This window comes from Vanessa cardui, chromosome 22, assembly GCF_905220365.1.
Source record: "Vanessa cardui chromosome 22, ilVanCard2.1, whole genome shotgun sequence".
In the NCBI taxonomy this organism is placed as follows: domain Eukaryota; kingdom Metazoa; phylum Arthropoda; class Insecta; order Lepidoptera; family Nymphalidae; genus Vanessa; species Vanessa cardui.
Window position 1 is genome coordinate 4,648,974 of NC_061144.1, and position 27,273 is coordinate 4,676,246.

At 33.4% G+C, this 27,273-nt stretch overlaps 1 protein-coding gene across 1 annotated transcript in view; it reads right to left on the reverse strand.

Annotated features, from left to right (window-relative positions):
• Positions 1-27,273, reverse strand: part of LOC124539405 (Down syndrome cell adhesion molecule-like protein Dscam2) — a 77,099-nt gene that overhangs the window by 21,031 nt on the left and 28,795 nt on the right. The window contains exons 16-27 of the mRNA XM_047116796.1: positions 26,500-26,634; positions 25,854-26,006; positions 25,045-25,174; positions 19,395-19,579; positions 18,211-18,390; positions 16,770-16,964; positions 13,010-13,210; positions 11,970-12,130; positions 11,287-11,446; positions 9,246-9,363; positions 7,041-7,192; positions 6,122-6,235 (exon numbers count right to left, since the gene is read on the reverse strand). Coding sequence (XP_046972752.1) covers positions 6,122-6,235; positions 7,041-7,192; positions 9,246-9,363; positions 11,287-11,446; positions 11,970-12,130; positions 13,010-13,210; positions 16,770-16,964; positions 18,211-18,390; positions 19,395-19,579; positions 25,045-25,174; positions 25,854-26,006; positions 26,500-26,634 — 1,884 coding nt within the window. The remainder of the gene's footprint in view (positions 1-6,121; positions 6,236-7,040; positions 7,193-9,245; positions 9,364-11,286; positions 11,447-11,969; positions 12,131-13,009; positions 13,211-16,769; positions 16,965-18,210; positions 18,391-19,394; positions 19,580-25,044; positions 25,175-25,853; positions 26,007-26,499; positions 26,635-27,273) is intronic.

Consider the following 27,273-nt stretch of genomic DNA (forward strand, 5'->3'; position numbering starts at 1 on the left):
GGGTGGTGACGTATTGGCAATGTAAGGAATGGTTAATATTTCTTGCAGCGCCATTGCCAATGGTGGTGGTGACCACTTACCAACAACATTAAAAAGTCAAGTTAATTATTATTGCACTCGGGTAAAGTCCCCTATCTTGTTTTACACGTGTACTACTAATTTACAAAGCATAGCATCGTTGGATTCCAATTATAAAGTTTTGTATCAAAATCAAGATAATTATCGATATATGTCGTAATACAAGATAAACATATATTGTTTCTCTATACACGTAACGAAATAACACAATATTAATTAAAACATTCCATTCCAATAGGTTTTTATAAGATTCTTTTGAGAGTTAATTTGACGTAAATTTGTCACTGGTTCGAATTGCCAATTTTTCCAAGAACGACGAATTTTTACAATAAGCGCTAGTAGCGGCGCTTGTTTATTTTTAAATATATTTAATACTAGCTGTGCCCGTGACTACGTATGCGTTTGAATTTAACATTAATAAAAAAAATAACAAAAAGAAAAACCGACTTCAATTATGCACTAAAAAGTATTAAAAATGTTTGCGTATTCAAAATATATATTTTTTTTTATTTTAAAATTAAAATTAAATGAAAATATTAGACAATTTAAAAATCGATTTACTATTATATAACGTAGTTATAGTTATTGTTATATTTGAAGCCGGTGTTAGCCACGGGTACTTGTCTCAACAATCAAGAGAAAGAAGCGATATGAGTCCCTCGATTGACCCAGTATATTATCGTATAAAACCAAGCCAGCCAAGAGCTATTGGCAGGCCAGAGAATTATTATGCAGCTTTTGTGATAATAAGTCGTTGGTGAGAGGCACCCGAGGTGATGGCGAAATGGAGGTTCAGTATTTGTACATCGCAGGGTGACTTTATTATTATTATTACCTAAACATACTAGCGACCCGCAAATGATATGACTTCACAGTAGAAACTTCTAAAATGATCAGTGTTCCTTTACTAAAATGTCCATGTATAAATCTTCCTCTTGAATTACTCTATCTCGTATCAATCTATTAATCAAAGTCCGTTGCGTAATTTTAAATATCTAAGCATAAAAGTCCTATTATTTAAGGAGTCAAGTCCGGTCACTGTATGCTACTATATTTTTTTATAATATTCCATACCAATTTATATTATTCATAAATGGAACAGCAAAAACGTAATTCGCTTAACACCAACGGTTTGTGTAATAAAATCGAATGAGAACGAATGAAGAAGCTCTTATTACACGTATTCCTATTGAATTTTGAAACTAAGTGTACTTTCTCCAATGATCAATGAAGGCATAATCGAGTTACAACAGAACAAAGTCCACGTGTCGTGGGCACATAGATTTCTGAGCGAACTCATATTTCAAAGGAATATACCCTTTGTGAGGATGATTCAATTTTAACTGTACCTTGTACAGTATGGTGTTGTATCTCATAGTAATTGGAGCAACGGAAGACAATAATTGACACACAGGATACGATTTATAGGAGACTGGACGAGAATTTGAATTTCGAATTTAGCGTGTATTACAAAGGATATCAAATTTTGAAAGGTAAAAAAGTTTTTATATCTGGATGGTAATAAAATTAAAAATAAAACAAAATCGCTGGAGGACTTTGAAGGACTATTACAGGGGAAATGTATACATGAAGTATTTTATTTTGATTTTGAAAGAATGGAATATTGGAATGGCTTGGTAAGAATGAATTTGCGGATTTAACGCCATCAGGTGTACTGTTTCAGTCACCTTTTATAACGTAAGTAGATATTTACGTATTTCAAGCAATATATGATAAAATTCTTATAGCACCAAAACAAACATCAATTTTTTTTTCTTTACATTAAATCGGACCAAATAAAAGTTTATTTCCCGAACTAAATTATTTATTCAAATCGGTTTTGGAGTTCTGAGGTAACGAAAATAAAATCCAAATTAATTGATCCGAATCCGTTAAAAGCATATAATAGATTAACATAGCACAGATACGTTTGTTCTTTCCACACACAGAATGGCTTTAAATAAATTCGCCCGTGTATCAAAATAACAATGTAACCGGAAATTGTTCTCAACGTTTGTATTGTGTGCTGAAAACGAAACAGTAAATTGAAGATGGATTTAGAATTTATCTAGAAAACGGACCGATATAAGAGACTCGGAATAATGATTTGTATTTCATTTATACGGCAATTTATCTTCGTGTTACAGACAGCGGGAAACAGAGCTTTGATAGCTGGTTAGATAGAAAGAAGTTTCTTCCTGTCTTTCTGTCCGTGTGTATGCTTAGATCCTTGAAACTATAGAATTGATGCAGTTTTCTCTAATCGATATCTATCTCTTCAATCAAGAGTGAAAAATAATAGAGATAAATAATACTATTAGTATTTTAGAAGTTACTAATGTGATGTCGTAAAGGTTTTTTGGGCTAACATTGAAAACGCAGTCTGTGATAGATCGAAGTACTACAGTATTGTCACCCTTTGAAGAGTCTACAAAAAACTCTGCAAATGATATTTTTACGAAAAATAATGCCTTATTTACGAAACGATTGTATCCAATATATCACTAATGCAATAAGGACTCTAAAAATTCATACATAAATGCATAATGCATATAATATATGTAGATATGACCGTTTACAGCATCTGATTTAAACGAATATTTTCGAAGATATTACAGATATCAATTGCAGGGACTTAGCGTATTGTGTGTACATAGTATTTATTGTCTTTGTTAGTATTGAATTGATTGATTAGAACGCGTGCATCTTAACCGATGATTGCGGGTTCAAATCCAGGCAAGCACCGCTGATTCATGTGCTTAATTTGTCTTTACAATCCATCTCGTGTTCAGCGGTGAAGGAAAACATCGCGAGGAAACCTGCATGTGACAAATTTCATAGAAATTCTGTCACATGTGTATTCCACCAACCCGCATTGGAACCTTCTCCTCAAAGGGAGAGGAGGCCTTTAGCGCAGCAGTGGGAATTTACGGGCTGTTGTTGTTGTTGTATGTATTATTAACATTGCATCCGTGCGTAACCAGGGCGGTTCCCTAGCTAAGAATAAAATCGAACACAAACGAATGTGTCGTGGGACACTCGGTTGTAATAAAGTTGAATTCGAAATATGTATTAAATAACAAACACAATTAAATTAATCAACAACCTTTGTGAATAATTAATTGACAAGAAATATTGAAAAATAACGAGATGTGTATTGGGACTCTCGGTCGGAACGATATTCCCTTTGCTTTATATTATGTTATTAATAATTGATAATAAATCATATTAACAACGTTTAAGAATTAATGATAAGCAATAAAATTGTTATTAAAAATTCCTGTATTATGTAAAATCGTAGAGGATAGAGAGAGATAGCGAAAAAGAGAAAGAGTGGGCAATGTCCTCTGCATAACGCTTTTTCCTCAGGTGACGATTTCTTCCAACTTACCCTAAGCCTTGTAAAAGAACTGCTTTCCAAAAACATAAACATGCAAATACAAATTACATTGTCATGTATATAACTTTATTGAATACCAATTAAATATAATACTTTAGACACTTTTATGAATACATTTTAAATACTAACAATTCCAAGTCAAGAATATTTGAACCAGAAGAACATAATCGTATAGGGTCTTAAATTCAGTTCAAAATATAACTTCTCTTTTAAAACATTATAAAATGGTCACAATCGCCAATATATGTATATGCTTGTATCTTGAATAACCTTGACCAACCTTTGTAAGTAAGTTATTATGTGCCTTATAAGGTTAGTTACACTGGCACACTCACTGTTTGAACCGAAACGCAACGATACAAAGTATTGGTGCTTAGCGGTAGAATAAAGGGTGGTACCCCTTTAGATGGACTGACACAGAGCCCTCTTACCAAGTAATTAGTCTATCTATATTAATATTATAAATGTGAAAGTAATTCTGTCTATCTGTCACTCTTTCATGACGAAACGACTGAACCGATTTTGATGAAATTTAGTATGAAGCAAAATTGAACATAGGCTACTTATTTGCCTAACACATGATAGCCAACACCCTAAAACGCGAGCCAAACCGCGAGCTTATATAAATACTAGTATATAACATAAACTCTTTGAAAATAATAATGTAGAATGGAATCCTAGAAAGTTTTGTATTGTAATTATTATAATTAAATTATAAGCAAAGTACTTTCTACACATATCACTTTACAAGTATTTAATAATTCGATATCTTTATATAAAAAAAAATATTGTTTCGTAAATACTTTTAAACAAACTCTGGTACATATTGAAATGTATATATTTAATAAAGATTGTTTGGTTGTTATAGAAATCTTGTTTCTTAAGGTGCTAATGTTGTTCACATATCACCAGCTGTTCGAATTCAAAATAAAAATCAAAAATCAAAATAAACTTTATTCAAGTGGGCTTTTACAAGCACTTTTGAATCGTCAATTAACAATTAAGTGAAGCTACCATGTTAGTTAACACAATTATTTAAATAAATTGATCGCCCATCCATCTATTTTTAAAAATATATAACAAAATATAAAAAGAAAAAACTACTATCATAGTAATAGCTGTGAGGTTAAAAAATATATTATGTACAGAGAACATTAAAGTTTTATTATATCATACTTAGTCTTTTAACGGTATCTCGTGATAAACACCGCATCAAGCGTCAACTTAAAAACTTAATTTAAGTTGTAAAATGATTTTCGTAAATATTTAAATTACATTTTAAGTGAGCAATTATGGAAATTATAATTTTATTTATACATAGAAAATATTCTCATTATTAAAATAAACTAATACTGTACTAGCATTAGTGCACAGATGATAATATCTTGGTATATCATTTCCGATGTAAAAAACGGTTAATAATTTTCATCAATATATAATACCTCGCCTCATTGCCTCCACTGGTGACAGGAGGGCTGGTTCGTTTTTTGCCCAGAGGATCCGAATTGCGATTCAACGGGGAAATGCTGCTAGCATTCTTGCCACCATTCCACGCGGTCAAGATTTATACAGTAACTAGATTTAGTTTAAATTTGTATATATTTAAGCATTTAATGCTATTAATTCTTATTTTAATAAATGATAGTTTAAAGAAAAGAGGTTAATATTTATTAAGGTGTCAAATATATGGCTGATAACAAATTACCATAAGGATGTTTATTTATCAGCCTAGCTACTTAAGTGAATATTAAAGACAAAAAAAAACAGCTTGATCTGATTGCTGATTTGCTAAAGGCGGTAATGGTAGGGCTTTGTGCAAGCCCACCTAAGTAGGTACCATCCAGCCATCAGATATTCTATCACCAAAGAGAATTACTACATTAGTGTTCCAGTTTCGCTAAGTATTATTGTTATATTATGATATTCAGTTATTAAATTCATCATTAATCTTGTTAATCAATAGCTGACGTATTTTTAATTATTTTTATTTTATTTTTGTGAAATCGGAATCTAGATTACGAGGAATCTTTGAAACGACTGGAGCTGCTCAAAGAAGTATCAGGGCCGTTTTAATTAAAATAAGAAGTGCTTTTTTTTTGTCCCATAGTTTTGTGTTCTTAGTCGGATATTTATTAAGATTTACTTTTACTTTTAATAATTGATTAAAAAATCTTTAGATACGAAATAATCATTAATTGGACAGCGATTCCTGAATTTTGATGAACACTTGTTCATATTTATAGCTGATATATAAGTTATGATAAACTCACAATTTCAGATATTTTGACGACCGCTGCTGTTGAGTGGTGTGTACACCGGTTTTCATGGGTACGCCATTTTGAGGTCTCGGGTTCGATTCCCGGCCGAGTCGATGTAGAAGGTTTATTAGTTTTCTATGTCGTCTTGGGTTTGAGGTACCTTCGTTACTTCTGATTTACTATAACACAAGTGCTTTAGCTACTTACATCGGGATCAGAGTAATGTATGTGTTGTTGTCCAATATTTATTTATTATTATTTATTAATGATTATTTCATAGACAAATTTATATTACCAATTTCTGTTAGTACCAAATTTCAAATGTAGTTGTCGCGTACGTGTCAAGGAACTCATATTGTTAACTGAACGCTTTGTAAATACTCACCAGTATCGAATCTAGGTCTGCTCGGGAGTCTGCTTGGCAGATCTTGGTTTTCCACGTGGTCGAACGTTCTGAATCCAAGCGCGAATTCCGCGTATGGACTGATCTCGAACATTTCTGTCAAAATAAGTATAGCTATTAGATATTGATTAATAAAAGACCATCTATGAAGCTACACATACTGCCATAAATGATGAACAACAATGCTTTTAATTTTGTATACTTATTTCTATAGTAATTGATCCTTTTAACATCACAAATAAAACGGGGCTATCTCAATTCTCATTTAGAAATGACTTGACTTGAATTCTTTACTTAAGTTGGCACTTTTAAATCGTCATATTAAAGTGTACAATAGGTACTGGAGATCACTTACAAAAAGGTAATTTAATGAGGTGTGAATTTGCAACATACGAAGAATATTTATTTTTCAATTCAAGCCTCAGAAGAACATAACGTAAGCTAGTAATTAAAAAAACGTATTTCCTTTAACGTCGATATTGTTTTAAAAAGTGTTAGTGTTGATGCTAAATACAGAGCGTTTAACAGCACATTGAAGTATCACGATCTTGCTTCCAACGTAATGTTTCACGTAGACAGCATTTAAACTCTCAAAAGGTATCCGGCTAGAATGCATTCTTAACTATAACTGTTATATCACTGTTATAAGGAATAAATATTCTATTATATTGGTATATATGTCGGGTTTATGATGCCAAACAGGGTTTGGTTGATCTGATACATGAAAAAGTAAATGAGTAAAATTGGTTCGCAAGTCACCATCGCTTTCGAGACGCTTATCAAATAACGGCCCGCGTTGTCATGACACTTACAGCTCCATTCAGGGTGACCCGCACTTAAATAAATTAAGTAAATCAGCCATCAAATATTATTAACAATTACTCTAATGAAAAATACAAACCGTTTTTACTTTTCCTGGGATGAACGGGTGATGTATATATTCGAGGAGTGTGGGCGTAACGCTCTTTGTGTTCGGAATGTGATGCGACACTTTCGTTTCTGGATTTCACTTCATCAGCGATGGAATGACGATACTGTGATGCGTAGTTTTGTCTGCCACGGAAATTACTCTTGATTAATAATAATAAGCAATACATCTTTAATAATGCAGAGTGATGTAAATATTATCACATACTAGCGACTCGCATCAGCTTCGCACTGATACTAAATATATTACAGAACATGTTTATTAACGAAATCACATTAGAAACTTCCAAAATGTTTAGTATTTCTTTACTACATTGTCCATGTATTATACTCAAAAACCTTCCTCTCGAATCACACTATATATTAAAAAAATAGTATCAAAATCCGTTGTGTAGTTTAAAAGATTCGAGCATACAAAGAGATATAGGGACAGAGGAAGCGACTTTGTTATATACTATGCAGTGATTTCTGTCGCCGCTTCTTCTCAGAAATGAGGTTTTATTTCCGAACTCGTGATAGATCAATCAATAAGAAAGCGTCATACTTATAAGATGTTATAATCCCTCTTGGTAGAAACTTAAGCAAGAATTTTATGCTAAACGTAGAAATTGTTTGATGTAAACTACAAAGTAAGTCGGACTATGAGGTGAGTGCTTAAAATAATTTATATATTATATTTCAAACGTAAAACTTTCTTTTGAAGCAACTCGTTCACACGAGCTGCATTTTGCAAAACTGAGGTTTATTATTTAATGGTCAGTGGACTCCAATGAAATATTGAACCATTTATTTTATTTCACAAAACGTAAATTTTAATCACTTATATTTTTTACTCTTTTCGATTTATATCTCAACAACGATCTATAGTAGTTGAAATCAAAAATCAAAATCAAAATAAACTTTATTCAAGTAGGTTTTTACAAGCACTTTTGAATAGTCATTTTGCAATTAAGTGAAGCTACCACCGGTTCGGAAAGTAGATTTTACGGAGAAGAACCGGCAAGAAACTCTGTAGTTATTCTTTTTTAACACTAAAGAATTAATATAACCTAAATGTGTAGCATATAAAAGAAACCAAAATATACATATATAATACCGTTACATAATTTTAAAGATCTCAGCTTACATAGTAACAGACAGTGGTAAACGACTTTCTTGTATAATGATATGTGCCGTATATGCACATAGGTATTAAATTAAACAGTTAGTAAAGTTACATATTCTATGACTAAAATATTTCACATTTGTGTATCTCATATTCTTTGGCATATATGTACAAAAGTCGAAGCATTGCATATGTAAAACAGAGTGTCTATCAAGTCATAGTCTGTATAATTGTACCGTCTCGTTGATAAATCGTGAACTAGTTAGTGACTTTCATTATCCTCAACATCATCCCAGCAATAGATATAACGGTTTAACAGAAATGCCTTCTGCCAGGCTTAATGTTCCTCTCCCTTTTGGGTAGTAGTTTTGGATTCTCGGATACGAGTCAGTGAATACACATGTGGCAGAATTTCATTTAAATTGGGCACGTCATGTAATTTTCTCAAAATATTTTCACTCATTCCAAGCATTGAATGTTATTAACACAAATCAAGCACATGTAAATTGTAATCACGAAACCGATGGTGTTTTTCTAATGATGATCTCGGAATGACGCTATAATAATATGCATTTTTTAACATATTTAAATACTAACAATTTTATTAGTAAAATTCTATAAGTAAATTAATTTGTAATATATATTTAACAAGCTGTGTCCGCTACTGTGTACGCATTTGAATTTAACAGAAACAAAATATTATTGTAGCCTAAGTTACTCATTACTATATCAGTTATCTGCCAGTGAAAGTTCCGTTAAAATCGGTCCAGCCGTTCCAAAGATTAACCGGAACAAACAGACAGACAAGAAATGTAAAAAAATATTGGTATATGCACCGTGTATACATACATATGCATTGAGTAAAAAAGGCCTATTTTAATATTACAAACGGACACTCCAATTTTATTATATGTATAGATGTATGAACTCTGTCGCTTCTATTGTAACAGGCGTTTACGTTGCGGTTTTCGCGATCTTTATATTAACATCCATTTATAATCTCTCTGAATAAATAATGCTGCAGTCATATCGGTGTTTAGTAGTTTTAATATATAGTAACAAAGCGATGCTTACCTCTGTCTCCTCAGCAATATGCACGTGAAGGCCAGCAGACACAAAACGAGGAGTATGGAACTGCAGGTAATAACCAGCATGTTTAAGTCGAAGAACTCAGACGGCGGACCTATTTCCTCTAAAAATGAAACACAGATAAAAAATTTATGCTACAGTCAGATCTCTTATTCAGACAAAATTGTCTATGCCTGACTAAACTATAAATATTTAAGGCCCTTTGTTTAAGTTACGTTTATTCGTGTAAACTGTAAAATAATTTTGTGTGATGTTTTTGATGAGATTATAGTAACCAAATCAAGGAATTTCTTTACTTAATTGTACTTTAAAATATTTTCAATGTTTTTTTTTATGTTTATTATTATTTTAATGTACGTTTCGTCAGTCCGTGTCTTTATTTTTATTTTAATTATTTTAATCGACTATAGTTTAATGTATCTGCAAATTGTCAGGTATTTTAGTGTTGTAAATCCAGTTTTCTTTGCAAGTCTCAACTAGCAATCTTGAGTTAAATCGCTAATTAAGCTTTCGAGCGCTCATTAACTTCCGAGTGCTCTTGAGTTCTTGTTTGATTCCGTAATTACTTCAAGAACTCTGTCGAATTACACGTATTTAAACTATTTCTTTATACGTTGGACGTTAATAATAAAGCGCGTTAATCTAGTTAATCCTAAACGAAGTTGTTGTGTAGTCAATTGTTTATTTAATCTGTAATTGTATTTAGTTTGCATAATTATTTTGAGTTGCACTGAATGTAGTCTTTGAAATGAAGGTTTAATAAAAAGGTTTTAAAAAGGAGGTAACATATAAATTTGGCGCGACTTATATTGAGTATATATTTACAAAAAAAAATAGACCCGTAGCAATTGTAAGCCGAGCGTTGAAGCGCTTCAGCGCTTAGAGAGTTTGTAACTGTCAAAATAATCAAGTATTTAAGTAATTAGTTCCCAAGAGGAGTCTTATCTCCAATATACTATTTAAACATGATTAAAAAAGCAATTGTATGGCTTTAAAACCAATTGTGGTGACCTATCAGTATTACTCGGTTCAAAATTTGTCTACTTACTTAAATGAAGTCTACGGTATTATAATAATAATTATTTCGATATTACGGTGAAACTGGTATAAATTTCACGTCGACGGCTTTGACGGGATCTCAAATCTTCTACGTAATGACAAAAGTTTTAATGAAAATTGATGCTACGATTTTATAGATTAGGTAACTGTTATATTATCATTAAAATGGAGATTACATCAAGTAACTATTACTGAAACCAAATTAACTTGACCTCCAATGATAGACACGGAAATTGGAAATCTGTTGTTCGATTACATCAATTTGTACATATTTAATTTCTATATCATTATGCGCTTGGTAATATTGTATTGTCGTGTTTTGGGTACAAATATACTGTTGTATTATACAATGTTATAACAGTAACAGCCTGTAAATTTCTTATTTCTATTTGGGACATATTCTACGACGCTGTTCCAATGTGGGTTGGGGGAATGCACATGTGGCAGAATTTCGATGAAATTAGACACATGTAGGTTTCCTCATGATGTTTTCCTTCACCATTATAAATAAATAAAATATAAATATGAGTCAACATCACATACATTACTCTGATCCCAATGTAAGTAGCTAAAGCATTTGTGTTACGGAAAATCAGAAGTAACGACGGTACCACAAACACCCAGACCCAAGACAACATAGAAAACTAATGATAATCAACATCGACTCAGCCGGGAATCGAACCCAGGACATCGGAGTGGCGTACCTATGAAAACTGGTGTACACACCACTCGACCACGGAGGTCGTCGTCATTGAGCACGAGATGAATTAAAAACACAAATTAAGTACACCTATGTAGAGGTGCTTGCCTGGATTGAAACATGGAATCATCGGTTAAGATGCACGCGTTCTAACCACTGGGCCATCTCAAAACTGTGACAATGTTGATAACTAAAATATAAATAAGATGGTATGCTTAACATGTTGGCGATAGCTAAAATGTGACTAAGTTGGTATGATTATCTCACCGCCGTCGGGCGTCTTGGTGGCGTATGTGTAGAGCGCGGCGGCGCGGCCGGCGTCGTTGGTGGCGGTGACGCGCAGCTGGTACCATCGCGCCGCCTGCAGCGCGCCCACCGCGAACGAGCCGCCCAGCGCGTAGCCCCACCCCGCGCTCACGTCCGCCGCCTGCCCACGCCACCGATAAGTGTGATCGCGATGGTCACCGACATAACTTACAGTACATCTTTTGAGTGGTACCATCTTTACTTTATGGAAGACGTGACTCGTATGTTTACAAAATGCTCTAACAAGTTGGAAGCATTGTTTTGGATATAAATTGGCTTCTTTTATGTTATAAGCTATGGTAATTGTTGACAACACGAAACTGCCAATTTTTACATGTAGATGCAGCGTTACTTGCTGAGCGTTTGGATTTAGATGGGAAAGTTTTGATAGAGTAAAGATTAATAAAGGAGAAACATAACAGTAGGAGAAATGTTCAGACAAGTAATTTGAGAGTATTCATAATTCCTGATATTCACTTTCGAAGATTCAAAATAGAACATTTAATATATTAGCAATACCAATCTGTATTATCAATACCAATTTGGAAATCAAATTTTTATTCCATACGACCAATAAACCGATAAATTACAAATCAGGAGATATAGCTTATCTCACCAATAAAACTGCTTATCAAGTCACTTACCGCCATATTCTCAGCGTGATGCCAGAAACTGCTGCCAAGTAAGCGATATTCCACGTCCCACTTGGTGACGTCACAGCCGCCGTCGTCCCACCCGCTGAGTTGTATGTAAATGTGAGAGGCATTGCTCCACAGCCAGTCGGTTGTGGGAGGTGCTATTGGAGCTTTTGGAAAAATATATAGAAATAGTTAATTATGACCCAGGATTTCATGACTGTCTATACAAATTTGCTACATACTATTTAAGATTAAGAACAACAATGGCAGACATTGATTCTAATATAGCACAACATATATAAATATAAGGGTACCTTTGTTTTTATTTGTCAATAATTGAGCAACGAAAACCTTAAATCCAAAAAGCCAAAATTTTGTATAATGTAATTTAGAAATTGTGACGGTGACAATTCCTCTTAGTTCTGATAATGCTGCATAGATTGTGTAAGGAATGGCTGATATATCACAAAGGCAAACAAATAGCTATCATATATTATTATTTATGTGGTGATTTATCATTTTTATCAGCCTTTGTAAGATGAATAAATGTTTGTAATAAAATGCTTATTAGCACATAATTTGTTTTTTTTTTTTTCACTATTGGTAGTTTCAAAATCAAAACTTGGTTCATTGATTCATTGGTCATTTTTTTAAAGTCATTCTTTAGTCGTAAGATCAGTAGCGGTTTTAGTAAAGTTTCAATAACTTGTATCACAACAATTGCAACAAGAGATATGATTATTATTTTCGTTTACTTGTCATGTTCCAATATCTTTGGTGCAGACCATTTCTGACGAAACGTGTTGAATGATTAGCTTCATGATCAAATAAGATATTGGCATATTTATCCTGCTTAACGCAAACCCTCAAAAGGTTAAAGCACTCACGGAATACAACAATACTGAGTACTGTTATTTGGCGGTAGAATAACTGATGAGTGGGTGGTACCTACCCAGACGGGCTTGCACAAAGCCCTACCACCAAGAGTATTGGGTTTCATATATGTACATGGTTGTAAATTTAAAGCTTAACCTATCTCTCCTCACCTCCGCCTAGAGTCATGACATCAAGGTGGGCGGGTGCAGATGTCCCGACGCTGTCAGTGGCCGTCACTCGTATTGAATATTTGGTGCCACACTTGAGCCCTGATATCGTGTGTTGCTGTACACCCGCTATCCTCGTCTCTCTGATTGCTGGCCAGGCTTCCTGCCAGAGACCGTCTTCCTCACGCCATGTTAGATTGTAACCTATTATCATAACACAAAATAAAGTCTCCTTTAATTAAATCGTACTTTTTTGATTATTCCTTCGCAGCTAAGAGATAGACTTTAATGTAGTGTTAGTAATAAGAAGACGCTTTAATAATTAAGTCATCTGTTACTGAGTAAAAATGAAGATGAACATTTATTTTAAATCGGAGTAACTTTCCAAAATAATCGTCTTATTATACTATACTAGTTGTCGGGCTCTCGGTTGATTGTTAAGTGTCAGGCAAAAAGTCTAATGTCCTTCCGTTTACTTCACACCAAATTTCATCAAATTCGGTTCAGTGGTTTGGTCGTGAAAAAGCGACAGACATACAGAAAGACAGAGTTACTTTCACATTTATAATATTAGTATATTATATACATAAATATATCGATAGAGATACCATCACAAGACTATAATGCTAGAAAGTTGGATTGTTTAGAATTATTCAAGTTGGCAAGAATTCCTTGTAATTATATCTGATTAAAGTTCCATTCCTCACCCAATGGTCAAATTCCTAGGACAGCAAACGACAGGCCCTTTAAGGACATTGACCCAAATTCCACGGAAAATTAGATTATACTTACAATTTATATTTATCTAAGGCTAAAGTATTAGCAACAGATACAAAATTGGGTGAATACTAAAACTTGACCTCAAGTTTATTTTTGGCAAATCTACAAATATAAACGTATTGTATTGTTCAGAATTGTTCCTGTAAAATAGCAATTCGAAATATTATTTATGTCATTTATTGTTAACGTGACGCTTAACGTGGGACTTGAGTTGTCATGTACTTTGTATTTGTAATTATGATGTCTCAGTTTTCCTTTATTTTGAAACATAAATTCGAAGAACGCTTTTCGATAAAATATTGAGGGTAAATGCTGATGAAACATCACATTTTTTTCAATTTTCTTTCCAATTCTTTCGCTTAAGAAAATAATTACGGTTCTGTTAACAAGAATGTAATTTTTGTATAAGTATTTAAATATTTTTTTCCAATACACGTTCTTTACGAAATGTACCGGGCTTAGATTTTCGTTACAAAGAAAAACAAACTAGGATTTTAGGTTTTTTCTAGGCTGGGTGTTTTGAATATATATAATTCCGACAACTAGCACATGTACCTGGGCCTTACTCTAGGCAATCAGTAACGATTTGAAATGAAAAGTTTATTGAATCGATTGATGTTTACCTTTGCACCTATTCTTTATTTTACTATATATAAACCAATATATTACTAAGCCACAATAATCTTTAACAGCCGAGATGTCCCAGTTACGCGGTGGGAACGCGTACATCTAAACCGATGATTGCGGGTTGAAACCCAGTTAAGTACCACTGAATTTTCATGGTTATAATTCATATCAAGCTCGTCGGTGAAGGAAACATCGTGTGGAAAACTGTATGTGTCTAATTTCAAGGACTACATGAGAATCCATCAACCCGTTATGGAAAAGCGTGGTAGAATATTCTCCTAACCTTTTCCTCAAAGGGAGAAGAGGCCTGCAGTAGGAAATTTACGAATATTATTTTTATTATAACCTTTGCGCGATATTTCTATTACAAAAATATGATCCACGATCACATCTATACCTCGGTTAAAGTATGCTATTGATTAAATGCTGAAAAGGCACGAAAACAGCTGAGCCATTCCATTCTGGTGTGCCTTTGACAGCACAGCCTTACACACACAAACGAATTCGAATCGTCTTTCTGTCCTTCAAAGCATGAATGACCGATTACACAGAGAATGTCCGGTTACGTTTTAGCAAATATTTGAATAAGATGCTAAGCGACACTGGCTTGCCAATCTTGTGACAAGTGATGCATATACTACACATAACGAACGATCGGTCAGCCTATCTCAGGTATGTTTAATAAAATCTATTCTAATATTATACATGTGAAAATAACTCAGTCTGACTGAGTTGCAAAAAAATTTGCTATAAGTCAAACTTAAACAACGGGGAAGGACACAGGCTACTTTTTTGCCTAAGCCGTGGGCGAAAATTACATAGTATATATATATATATGTTATAGGTTGGCGGACGAGCATATGGGCCACCTGATGGAAAGTGGTCACCATCTCCCATAGACAATGACACTGTAAGATATATTACCTTACATCGTCAATGGGCCACCAACCATGGGAACTAAGATGTTATGTCCCATGTGCTGTAGTTACACTGGCTCACTCACCCTTCAAACCGGAACACAACAATACTGAGTACTGTTATTTGGCGGTAGAATAACTGATGAGTGGGAGGTACCTACCCAGACGGGCTTGCACAAAGCCCTACCACCAAGTAAATATTAAATATTATGTGTCAAGTAAAAACCAATTTAATTGAAAATTGTTTCTGCTGTAACCTATGTATATATGAGCCGAGTGGTTAGAACGCGTGCACCTTAACCGATGATTGCCGGTTCAAACCCAGGCAAGCACCTCTGAATATTCAAGACGTGCTCAGTATATGTTTATAATTGATCGCGGTGCAGGAAAACATCGTGAGGAGACCTGTATGTGTCTAATATCTACGAAATTCTGCCACGTGACTATTCCCAAACGCGCATTGGAACAGCATAGTGGAATATGTTCGAAAGCTTCTCCTCAAAGAAAGAGGATATTTTCATATATTTATACTAACATTATAAATACGAAAGTAACTCTGCCTATTACCTCTTCACGCTTAACCGCTGAAAGGAATAAGATGAAATTTGATGTGGAGTTAATTCGACTCCCGGCATTTTAATTCACCCCTCGAACGGGTGAAATGGGGGTGATGTATGTAAACTTTTATAAATTTCATCCGGGGAAAGCAAATTTGTTTGTCCGTTATTTTTTTGTCTGTGGAATTTGTGTACATATTAATTTTAATATTCTTTGAATGCTACAGTTTATTTGATATTCTATGGCTTCTATACAATTGATCTCTCATAATAACATCAGTGTTTGTAAATACTCCCAGTTTTGTAATACAAATATTTACCTTAAAATATTATAATTAGAGGAGCTATATTGTCGTACTTGTTGGCAGATGATTGGAGTATGTTCCAAACCCTCTCCTTAATGGAAGAGGAGGCCTTATCTCAGCAGTGGGAAATTTACAGGTTGTTACTTTACTACTTTGTTAGCAGATAAAAAAATTCATATCACATTTAATTATTCAATTCAATTTTATTTATTTGTTTCGGTTACTATTTTTTGTAAACATGACAGGTGTACTAATATTAAAAGCAGCAAAAGTAATTCTGTCCGCTGTCACGCTAAAACTAGAGCTCGGAACAGGGCATGAGCTTCTTTATTTGGAAACAAAGAGGTAAGATCTCTTTGTATAACAATCATTAACGTAATATTTTACGTTAATTTGTAAATATATTCATATATTCTAAGCGAGCAAAGCTGCGAGTTAGGCTATAATGTACATTATATAACGTTGCACTCATTTCAATCGTTAAAAATGAAAGAAAAACTAATAGAAAATATAAAATTAACAATTACTATTTACATAATATAAAAAAATAATGTCTGAATTTATAACGTATACTCACTTATTCCGTAGCTTATTGAATCGTTCGCAGTCTTGATTTCATCCCATTTCACAACAATGGAATCTTTGTAAGGCGTCGCTCTCAAGCTCGGCGGATCAGGCAGGGGCAAAACTTTCACGGAATAAACAACGGAGTCAGAACCGTACAAGTTCTTCGCTAAACAAGTGTAGTTGCCACTGAGGGATTGATCTATACCTGTTCACAAAGGTTTTTTGTTTTATTAAGGCTCGAACAATATACAATACACGAAGGAAAAATACTGTAACAAATATCAATAATGTTGCATGTTACAATTTTTGTAACGTTTATTTAAAGATATAATTAGATAGTTCGGTCGTTTCAACTAAACAGAAGATTCACTAGAGAGTTTATTCCATCGTACTCACTCCATTACTTTTTATAAAAGCACATGAAAAATAAAAACTGTGATGTTTGTTTAAAGAATAAATTTACTATACATGCTTCTTGGTGCTTAATTATTTTCACTTATTCTTATTGTATATATTTTTTTTTTTGGATATATTATATGACAATGAACCGACCAGTCATCGGTCTGTCGGTAAATCGACCAAATTAACTTAATATGACATTGATGTATATATTCCTAGATTTGATTTTACTTTACTTCCTATGTCTAGTAAGGTAACTTATCATATCTACTGCCAAGCATTAAAAGTTGCTATCGCTGTATTCCGATTTGATCCGGTTATATCCTATCTCCTAAGATTCTTGGTACATTGATGATATAGGTGTTGTTAATAGTTTTTACAGCGCCAACGTCTATGGGCGGTGGTGACCACTTACCATCAGGCCCATTTGCCCGTTCACTTACCTAAATTATAAGAAAAATATGTAGTGAGATACGTCATATTTCCTTTATATTCTTAATTTTCACTACTATACGAAATATAAAGCCTCTTAATGTATATTTAATAGCGCTTGTTTCGTCAATATAATGACAATTAAAGGATCAAATGTATTATATTTCTACCACCTTAATCTTTCTATTTGGTGAGTAGCCGAAGCCTAAAGTCGATAGGTTTATAATTAGCTGTAATCAAAACTTTTATAGACTTATATAAGTTGAATTGTTGGTAACGAAAAATAATTCATAAATAAAATATAGAAAGATTTATTTTTTATTATTGGTGACTATTGAATGACGTACTTTTCGATTGACGTCAATGTTTTCTTTTTTCAAATATATTTCAGAATAATTTAAATCAGGATATTTTGTGTACACATAGTATAAAAAGGGTTTTTTTTTGGAATATTTAAGACATTATACAGGTAAGCAAGATATGTCAAACGGGAATTATTGCTAGAAAAGAGATGTCTTCTAAACAACCTTTGAACTCAAGACGCGAAACATTTTCAATAACACAATATTAATTATATACTAGAATAATTATAATGTATTTTGAGATCACTCAATACTTACTCTTGATGAGCAGGCTGTCGTCCTTGTTCCTGGTGAAGCGCGGGTGGTGCGTGATGATGTTGTGGTTGTGGTACCACACGGTGCGCGGCGGCGGCGCGCCCACGCTGCGGCACGCCAGCGGCAGCGCGCGCCGCACCGACACGCGCACCTCGCCGCCCAGCGACCACACGCCCGCCACCACTGAAGCATTAACAATTTTATAATGTGCCCTTTGTAATTCATTCTATTTCCCTTCATATTCAAATATAATTTTCTTACCGCTGTCTGCTCTATGTATGCTTAGATCTTTAAAATTACGCAACTGTTTTTGATGCGGTTTTTTTTAATAGACTGATTCGAGAGAAATGTTTTTGAATATAATACATAGACAATACAGTAACGAAGCATAAATGAATTTATAAGTTTCTAATGTGATATCGTAAATAAATAAATTCTGTAGTACGTTTAATATCAGTATTGCACACGTGTGAAGCCGGGGCGGGTCGCTAGTTGAATATATTTATAGATCTACATATTATATTTGTAATAAAAAAACATCATTTATGTATTTAAATAAATGTAAGTTCTGAGGAAAAGGCGGTTCAGTTAGATACATTACCCTTTGACCTTATTTTGAAACACACGAAATTCCTTACCGTGTGTTCCTTCATCGCACAAAATTAACGACCTACGTAATAAACGTTATCTTTCGGCTGTTTAGTTAAAACGCATTTGTTTGTACACCACAATACATAGTTTTGGGTTAGGACGTTTATCTATTGTGATCAGAATGGGCGGTGTGTTTATTTATAACTACATAAATATAAGTAAACAACACCTTATAACATTATAGTCGGTTCACTCGTGAAGGCGCGCTCTTCCGCGTAAACTATCATGTGAGTGCATTAGTGTGAGTGACGCTTGTGCTTGTAATATGTCTTAGTGTGCGTGAGAAGACTAATGCAAAATTAGAGACGGAAAAAAAATACAAATTAATTTATTTGACGTTCCTTCGAAAGTGACTAAATGTACACATACCTATACACATACACAATATAAAGAAAGGAAAAAAATAATTACTGATAAATATGTAATCCCCATATATTTTCTGCTAATAACGACTTTCATTCGAAAGAATAAGACAGCTTTATTAAGTTTTCCTTAAACAAATTGAATGCAATAATTCTCTTGATATACATACATACCTCTTTGAGAAGGGGTATTGGTAACTCGTCGACTCTCTGGCCCTTCGCCCACTGCGGTGCTAGCCGTCACCCAGACATCATACTGTCGCCCTTCGTAAAGACCTTTCAGTTCTAAGCTTTGCGTTTGCTCGTACGGTTCCGTATCAGCCTCGACGTCGACGCGGTGTATTTGGGGACCATCGTTGCTAAGGAAAATAAGGCAATGAGAAATAGAAGACTCTTTACTAATATTATAAATGTGAAAGTAACTATGTCTGTTTGTTTGTCACTCTTTCATTAACAAAACAATTAACCGATTTTGATGAAATTTGTTTTGAAGCAAACTTAAACTCCAAGAAGACATAGGCTACTTTATATATGTATACCAGCCCCTAAAAGGCGAGCGAAGCTGTGGGCGACTTTAGTTATTTATATATTTAAAACGAGCGTAGTTTACTATCTCGGTTTGCTTGACAGCTAAGCTTGTCACTCGCTGAACGTCTTGTTACTTTACTTGTATGCGTGTATATATAAGTAACCGAAGTACCTAATCATAATAAATTAACCAGCTGTAAAATTATTATTACACCATTTTCAATTCGCAGATTACCACGTGAGAGGTATGTGTGGGATGCCCTACGTGTTTTTTCATACAATAAAGTAAAGCGTAACAAACAAACAGACAGGAAAAATGCTTAGGTTTGTCTGGTGTTGACTAATCTGGTACATTGTATTATTATGACCAATGAATTTCTATTTTAAGCATCATATCATCCAATGAACAGTTTTACATTTGAGTGGGTAATATTTTCAACCGACTTCCAAAAGGAGGAGGTTATCAATTCGTCTGTATTTTTTTTTTTTTTTTTTTTTTTTTTTTTTTTTTTTTTTTTTTATGTTTGTTACCTCATTACTTTTCACTGGGTGGACCGATTTTGATAATTTTTTTTTGTTTGAAAGGTAGTGCTTCCCGTGGGGTCCCATTTTTTTTATTTTTTTTTTCCGATGATGGTATCCATGTGAAAACGACATAAGTCTTAAATTTGCATTATGTATATGCGCGACAAATAGGTGAATAACTGAAAATCACGTTAACCAATTTTGATAATTCTTTTTTTATTATAAAATATATACTTCAAGGGTAATTTGGTGAAAGTTTGGTAAGGTTCTGACCACAGGATCCATGACAAAGTAACGGAACGGAAGGGAACGGAACAATTCTGAGGAGCACGTTAGCGATACTCGGTCGAATCTTTTATTTATAGGTTATTTGGATATTTGAGTCACCTTCCGTAATGTGGTTATGTTTATGTAATTATCATAGTCGAATATTATAATCAACTAGCTACTCACCCCGGCTTCGCACGGGTGCAATACTGATACTAAATATACTACAGAATTTGTTTATATACGACATCACATTGCAAACTTCTAAAATTATCAGTGTTTCTTAACTATATTGTTCATGTATTATATACACAAACCTTCCCCTTGAATCACACTATCTTTTAAAAAAAACCGCATCAAAATCCGTTGCGTAGATTTAAAGATATAGGGACAGAGAAAGCGACTTTGTTTTATACTATGTAGTGATGGAACTCCTATACGGCTCGCAGTTAGGGTGCGATATGGGGCAGAATTTCTTACTATCTTTAATCAAATTTTGTGTATGTGATGTGATGTCATATGATGTACGAAATATAGTTGGTCTTTTTCAAAGTTTTTTTGCTGAGTTCGATTACAGCTCTTTCGAGGGATCCTTGTAGTTTACGCCGCGTGACGTATTAAATCCGCATTTTCGAAAGTCTATTTTTGCTTTATTCGCAAGTTTCCTTTGAAATTGTCCTCGAAGTAGTTTCTGACTCATATAAACGGAACGCTTAATCTATCCATATTAAAAAAAAATTAGTTAGTCAACATCAGCTTCACTTAAAATAAAAAAATAAATAAAATTTTAACAAAAAGAAAAACCGACTTCAAACAAAACACTATTTTAAAACAAATGAATATGCACGAAAAGGTAATAAAAATAATTGCGTATTCAACATATTTTTTAGAGTCTTCCTAAGTTAAATGAAATGAAAAATATTAGACTACTTAAAAGTCGATTAACGATTATATCATGTAGTTATAATTATTGTTATATTTGGAGTCGGTGTCAGCTAATAAAACCCTACAGTATATCTATCAATAAAACAATACGAGAATACTTTAACAAATATGTTTTTTACAAATTACCTTTTACACAATAATATACTGGATCAATCAAGGGGCTCGTATCGCTTCTTTCTTTTGATTGTTGGGGCAAGGGCACCGTGGCTGACACCGGCTCCAAATATAACAATAATTATAACTACATGATATAATCGTTAATCGACTTTTAAGTAGTCTAATATTTTTCATTTCATTTAACTTAGGAAGACTCTAAAAAATATGTTGAATACGCAATTATTTTTATTACTTTTTCGTGCATATTCATTTGTTTTAAAATAGTGTTTTGTTTGAAGTCGGTTTTTCTTTTTGTTAAAATTTTATTTATTACTGTAAATCCACAATGAATATCATAGAATAATCAAGCCTTCGAACCATTACATCGTGTCAATTTGCTTTCAAATGTATTTGGCTTTTTTTCCTGTTGTGGTTGGAATAGATTGTATATAAAATATTGTAATTTATAAAATCAACGAATAATAGTTAAGTTATACATATTATTCTACAGTATAATCCAGTTTATTACGATTGGTATAAATTTTAAATTAATTTAATTTTAATAAGAAAATTGCGAAATATATTGACCTCGTTATTAAAGTTGAATGAATAAATATAATTTGAAGTCCCTTAGCAATACTTATATATTATTATAGAATCGAAAAAGCAAAAAATGTTCATTGAATTTTGTAAAAGAATATAATACCCAGACTTGATTCTAAGGTAGTAAGATAGAGTAAGCTACTTAAGCAATAGGCTATCTATACATACAGATACAATATATCACTTTTTGAGGACCTCCGTAGTCGAGTATGGGTATGCCACTCCGAGGTCCCGGGTTCGATGCCCGGTCGAATCGATGCAGATATTTCAATAGCTTTCTACGTTGTCTTGTATCTGGGTGTTTGTGGTACCGTCGTTACTTCTAATTTTCCGTAACACAAGTGCTTTAGTTACTTAGATTGGGATCAGAGTAAAGTATGTGATACTATCCAATATTTAATTATTTTATTTATTTAATATTATAACATTAATTAAACAAACAACGAATTATCGAATTCTTTGTACCGTTAGAGCTTGGATATAAAATTAGACGAAAGTTCACACGTGTGGAAGTGATGTGATTCAATAACAACAAATTCTGAAGCGTAATATCAACCTTTCACTTATATGAATAAGTTTACGTAATGTTCTGAATTATATTTCGAACTAATTATCGTATTTTCATATAACATATACTGATATAAAGTGAGTTTAACTGTGATTCGAATCATTTACTTTCATTGGCTTTCAATGAATAATGATAGTCACCTTAGCTTGCACTTTTAACGACCAGGAATTTAACCCGGGACCTCGGAATCGCGTACCCATGAAAACCGGTGTATAATAATAAATAACGAAGGGCAAGGAATTAAAAATAGTTTTTAATTGCTTTCAAATAATTAATAACCTATAATAAAATAATCATCACAATTAATTTCTTGTGTCTTGGTTACTGCTGTGAAAACTTCTTACAAAATTAAAAAGTGTCGAATAAAGTAAGATGTGAATTTGTTCATTTCGAGCGATTTGAAACTTAATTGGCGGTTTAGCGAGCAACTTTGAAAAGTTGGTTATGAAACTCTGGTATAAAAATATATTAAAAGTTCATTAGATTTCTATCTTGTCTCGGGTCTGAGTGTTTGTGGTATCGTCGTTACTACTAATTTTCCTTAACACAGCACGTTCATTGGGATCAGAGTAATGCATCTGATGTTGTCCAATATTTATTATAATTATTATACTCTCAATATTTTTAACGCCCCAAAAGAAGTTTCAAAAAAACGTACATCAAATAAACATTGTATAGTCTACAGCTATCTTCATAAAGTTAAGGTTCTTTCTTATGTTATGGTCCCTTCCACATAGGTATTACAGTATTTACATTGAGACTGTAAGAAATATTAACCATTTCATACCGCCAACTCACCACCGCAATGGTAGCTAAGATGTTATGTGACTTGTGGCTATTATAAGACTAGGTTACAAGCCCTTCAAACCGGAACATGGACACGGACAATGCGAAGCCTTGCTGTTTGATGGAAGGATACCTGATGCACATTTGGTACCAATGCAAGTGGGCTTACAAAAAGTCCCACCATCAAGTAAAAGTCCTGCATTTATAATACCAGTAGGATGATAAACTGATAATATTCTAACACTTCATGAAAATGAAACAAGTTTGAAAATAGAAAATTAAATAAAAAAATGAATATTCCAGACATAATCTTCTCTAAAGTGTACCAAGTATTTAAAATAAAACGTTACATAATGAAGAAACTTGCCGGCTTAATTGAACGCGCTTAACTTGAATTTACATAAATGAAGGGTCCCTAAATTTTCTCGCCTTAATTATTGTGTACTTACGCACTTGAATAGACTTCACTTTCATTATTACTATTCAAGTTTGAATTAAGCGCAGTCTTTATCTATTGGAACAAAGCGGTGAAGATTAAAAATAAGAAGAAAGAATTCTCTTCATAAAAATTATTAATCTGTCGCAAATAGTTTTCGAACAATTCTTTCTCGGACTGTTTTTAATATGTAGACACTGATATATAGATATAGATTCTGATTCAGAAATTTCCATTTCATATTTCGAACACAAAAAAATCGCCAGTCACTTGTTTTTTAAGTTTTGAACGAACTACAACTTCGATGCACCTTACTTTGAACATTAGGTCACACACACAACGAAGACTTCAGTGACTTATTGCTTAAAAATTTACACACACATATATGTCCGATTGTTTAAATGATGTTGGCATGGGGTGAGTACTAGACTCCGTCTTGAATTGATCCCTCTTGAGTTTCGTGTGACGTGCTTCACGAGTGTTTCTCTTATGAGATCGCGCTGCGGCTCAGAACATTACCAGTACCACCCTACTGGTAAGCGCTTTTGAAGGCCCTCAATTTAAAATCAAGACCGTCTACGTCTACTTTTTACTAAGAGAGATGGTGTTTGTTGTTTGGTATTTTCCTTCCAAAGGGAGTGTTCTAATGGCAGTGGCAGTAATCCTACCATATTTGACATTCAAAAGTGCATGGGGTGCTTAGATCTAATTGGCGAATATGCTCTGAGGAAGTACTGTATGTATTTTATTTTTATGACGTAGCTTGCAAATGGAAAGGTTCACCTGATGGAAAGTGACTATCACCGCCCATCGACATCTGCAATATCAGAAAACTTGCAGGGTACCGACCTTTAAGGAATGAGTAGGTGCCTTCCTTTAAGGTTTCCAAGATCGGCTTATAAAAACTGGTTAAAACTGGTTCTACACATTGATTATGCAAGCAAAAAGATGCTATTGCGGATTTTCGAACATTGTCACAGACACTTAAAGTGTTATCAAGTCATCAGGTCCGTTTGATGGACATACACATATGTCCCTAAAATCAAAAATACCAGATAATTATTACTTACCTAGCAGTTGGTTTGCAGTATACTGTATAGTGAAGTAAACGACCATTAGGTTGCTTCGGCTTCTTCCAGCTCACGAGGAGCGCTGTAGATGACTGCGTCAATAGTTTTATTTCCGCTGGTGCGTCTGGTACTGTTACATTTCAGAAATATATTACAACTACACATAGAAGTACTCATATAAATAAATGTAAATGTGGATCGGAATAAATTAGATTAACACAAGACGTTCTCTATGAAACTCAATAGGTACTTTTTTGTTTCAATTAAATAACAAAGTTATTTGAAATAGAACTAATTTGTATTATATTTACTTTACATTTACTGATGTCTTGTATTAACAAATACAACAATATTTTGTTAAGTAGATTTTTATGTTGATTTTTATTATTAAAAAGTAATGTTGTAGTCTTTATATTTCCCAAAGTTGGGCTTGTTGTGACACCACACATCCACTCTCAAGTAAGAGTTGATGGCGACGAAACAAATTGTATTTATTGTATGTAATTAATTGTATTGTATTTGTATGCAATATATGACAGTTCATTAACGACGTTTTCTTCACCACTAGCACGATGCAACACAAATGTACAAATTTATTACACGAATAGTGCTCAAAATCGAACCCAACAACAAACAATTTCCGATAAGCATATATTCTATCCACTGGGCTACCTCTTAATTAAAACCTACAATTAAACATTAAAACCGCAATTATTTAAGAATAAAAACAAAATCACGAACAATAAAATCAACTATGCTCCATAGAACAATACGACCAACTCAATAACGGAACAATGGTCGCGACTTACCGTCTTGGAGCGTCGAGCAAACAATGGGGTAGGAGTACGGTCCCGTGCCGTAGTTTGAGAAGCCCGCCACTTTGACCGTGTAGTTAGTGTATTTAGTGAGCCCTTGCAAACGTAGTTCCGTCACTAAGGACGTCGCGTTTTGCGAATGACGACCTGCATTTATTAATAGAATTTAACAACGAATAGAAAATAATAACAAACATTAATAATACTAGTATTGTACCTTTACTTAATATAGTTGTTAAATGACGATTCAAACGTACTAGTAAAAGTCTATTTGAATAAAGTACATATATTTCGATTTGATGAAAACATAAATCAATTATGGTTTAGATAAAAAATGTTCCATATTTGAAAAATAATATGCGTTCTTCTTCTGTTATTAATAATTAATTTAAATAACCACATAAATATTCATATTTTTTTGGCTAACACGCGACACCTAGGGCCCGTTGGTCCTAGATACATGTATATTTTAGTAATAGGGTCCACTTTACCCTTTAAAAGCACCAAAATGGTTTGTTACTTGTAATTTAAAAACGAAAAGTTACTAATGTTGGAAAACGTCAAAAATCATTTTTAGTGACTCTAGAATTCATTTAATAATGATTTAAATGAGGTATTTAGTACACAAACAAGTTTTAACCTTGAGCAGCGTACAGCACGGAGTACCCAATCAGCGCGCCCGCCTGTTTGTAGGGGGGTATCGGCTGCCAGCTAATACGAAGGGCGGTGGACGTCACCCCCCCACATTCCACTGACGTCGGACCTTCTTCTGGAGCTGGAAACGAGACTACATTTGTACCAATCGGAAAAACGTACAAGTAACAATCCCATATAGCCTTTGTAATTGGAAAAACAGTAAAAATTTAGCCATATTGATTATTATTTACACAATATTAGATAGTACAGTTTGTAACTTATGGTTACAGCAATTCCAAATAAATTTCTAGTAGTAATAATTTAAGTTTCTTTGTGGAATAAAATATATTTAAACTTCCTCAAACAAGTATTTACTTTTGATTAAAAGCGAGTGTATTAATATTAATCTGTTCTATAAATATAAATGTTTATATATACCAAAACTTTATTTATGAATACCACCCTAAGCACAAAGGTTACAAGTTTCCCAAACTTCTATACAACAGAACAGGTTATTATAAAAATCTAATAAACTTAGCGAATTTCTTTAAAGTTTAACTGCTTTTAGACATTAATTGCACCCGCAGGGTGAAGTGCTGAAAGGGAAAATTTAAATTAAAAAGGCGAAAAAGCAATTTAAAGAACAATAACGAAGCAAGCGGAGATTATTTGAAATAAAGTGACGTCACGGCTAATTTAAATTAAAAAAAAAAGTTTTAAAGATTAAATTTTTTTTTTTCATAAACATTCCAAGCATTGTTATAACAACAATACAATT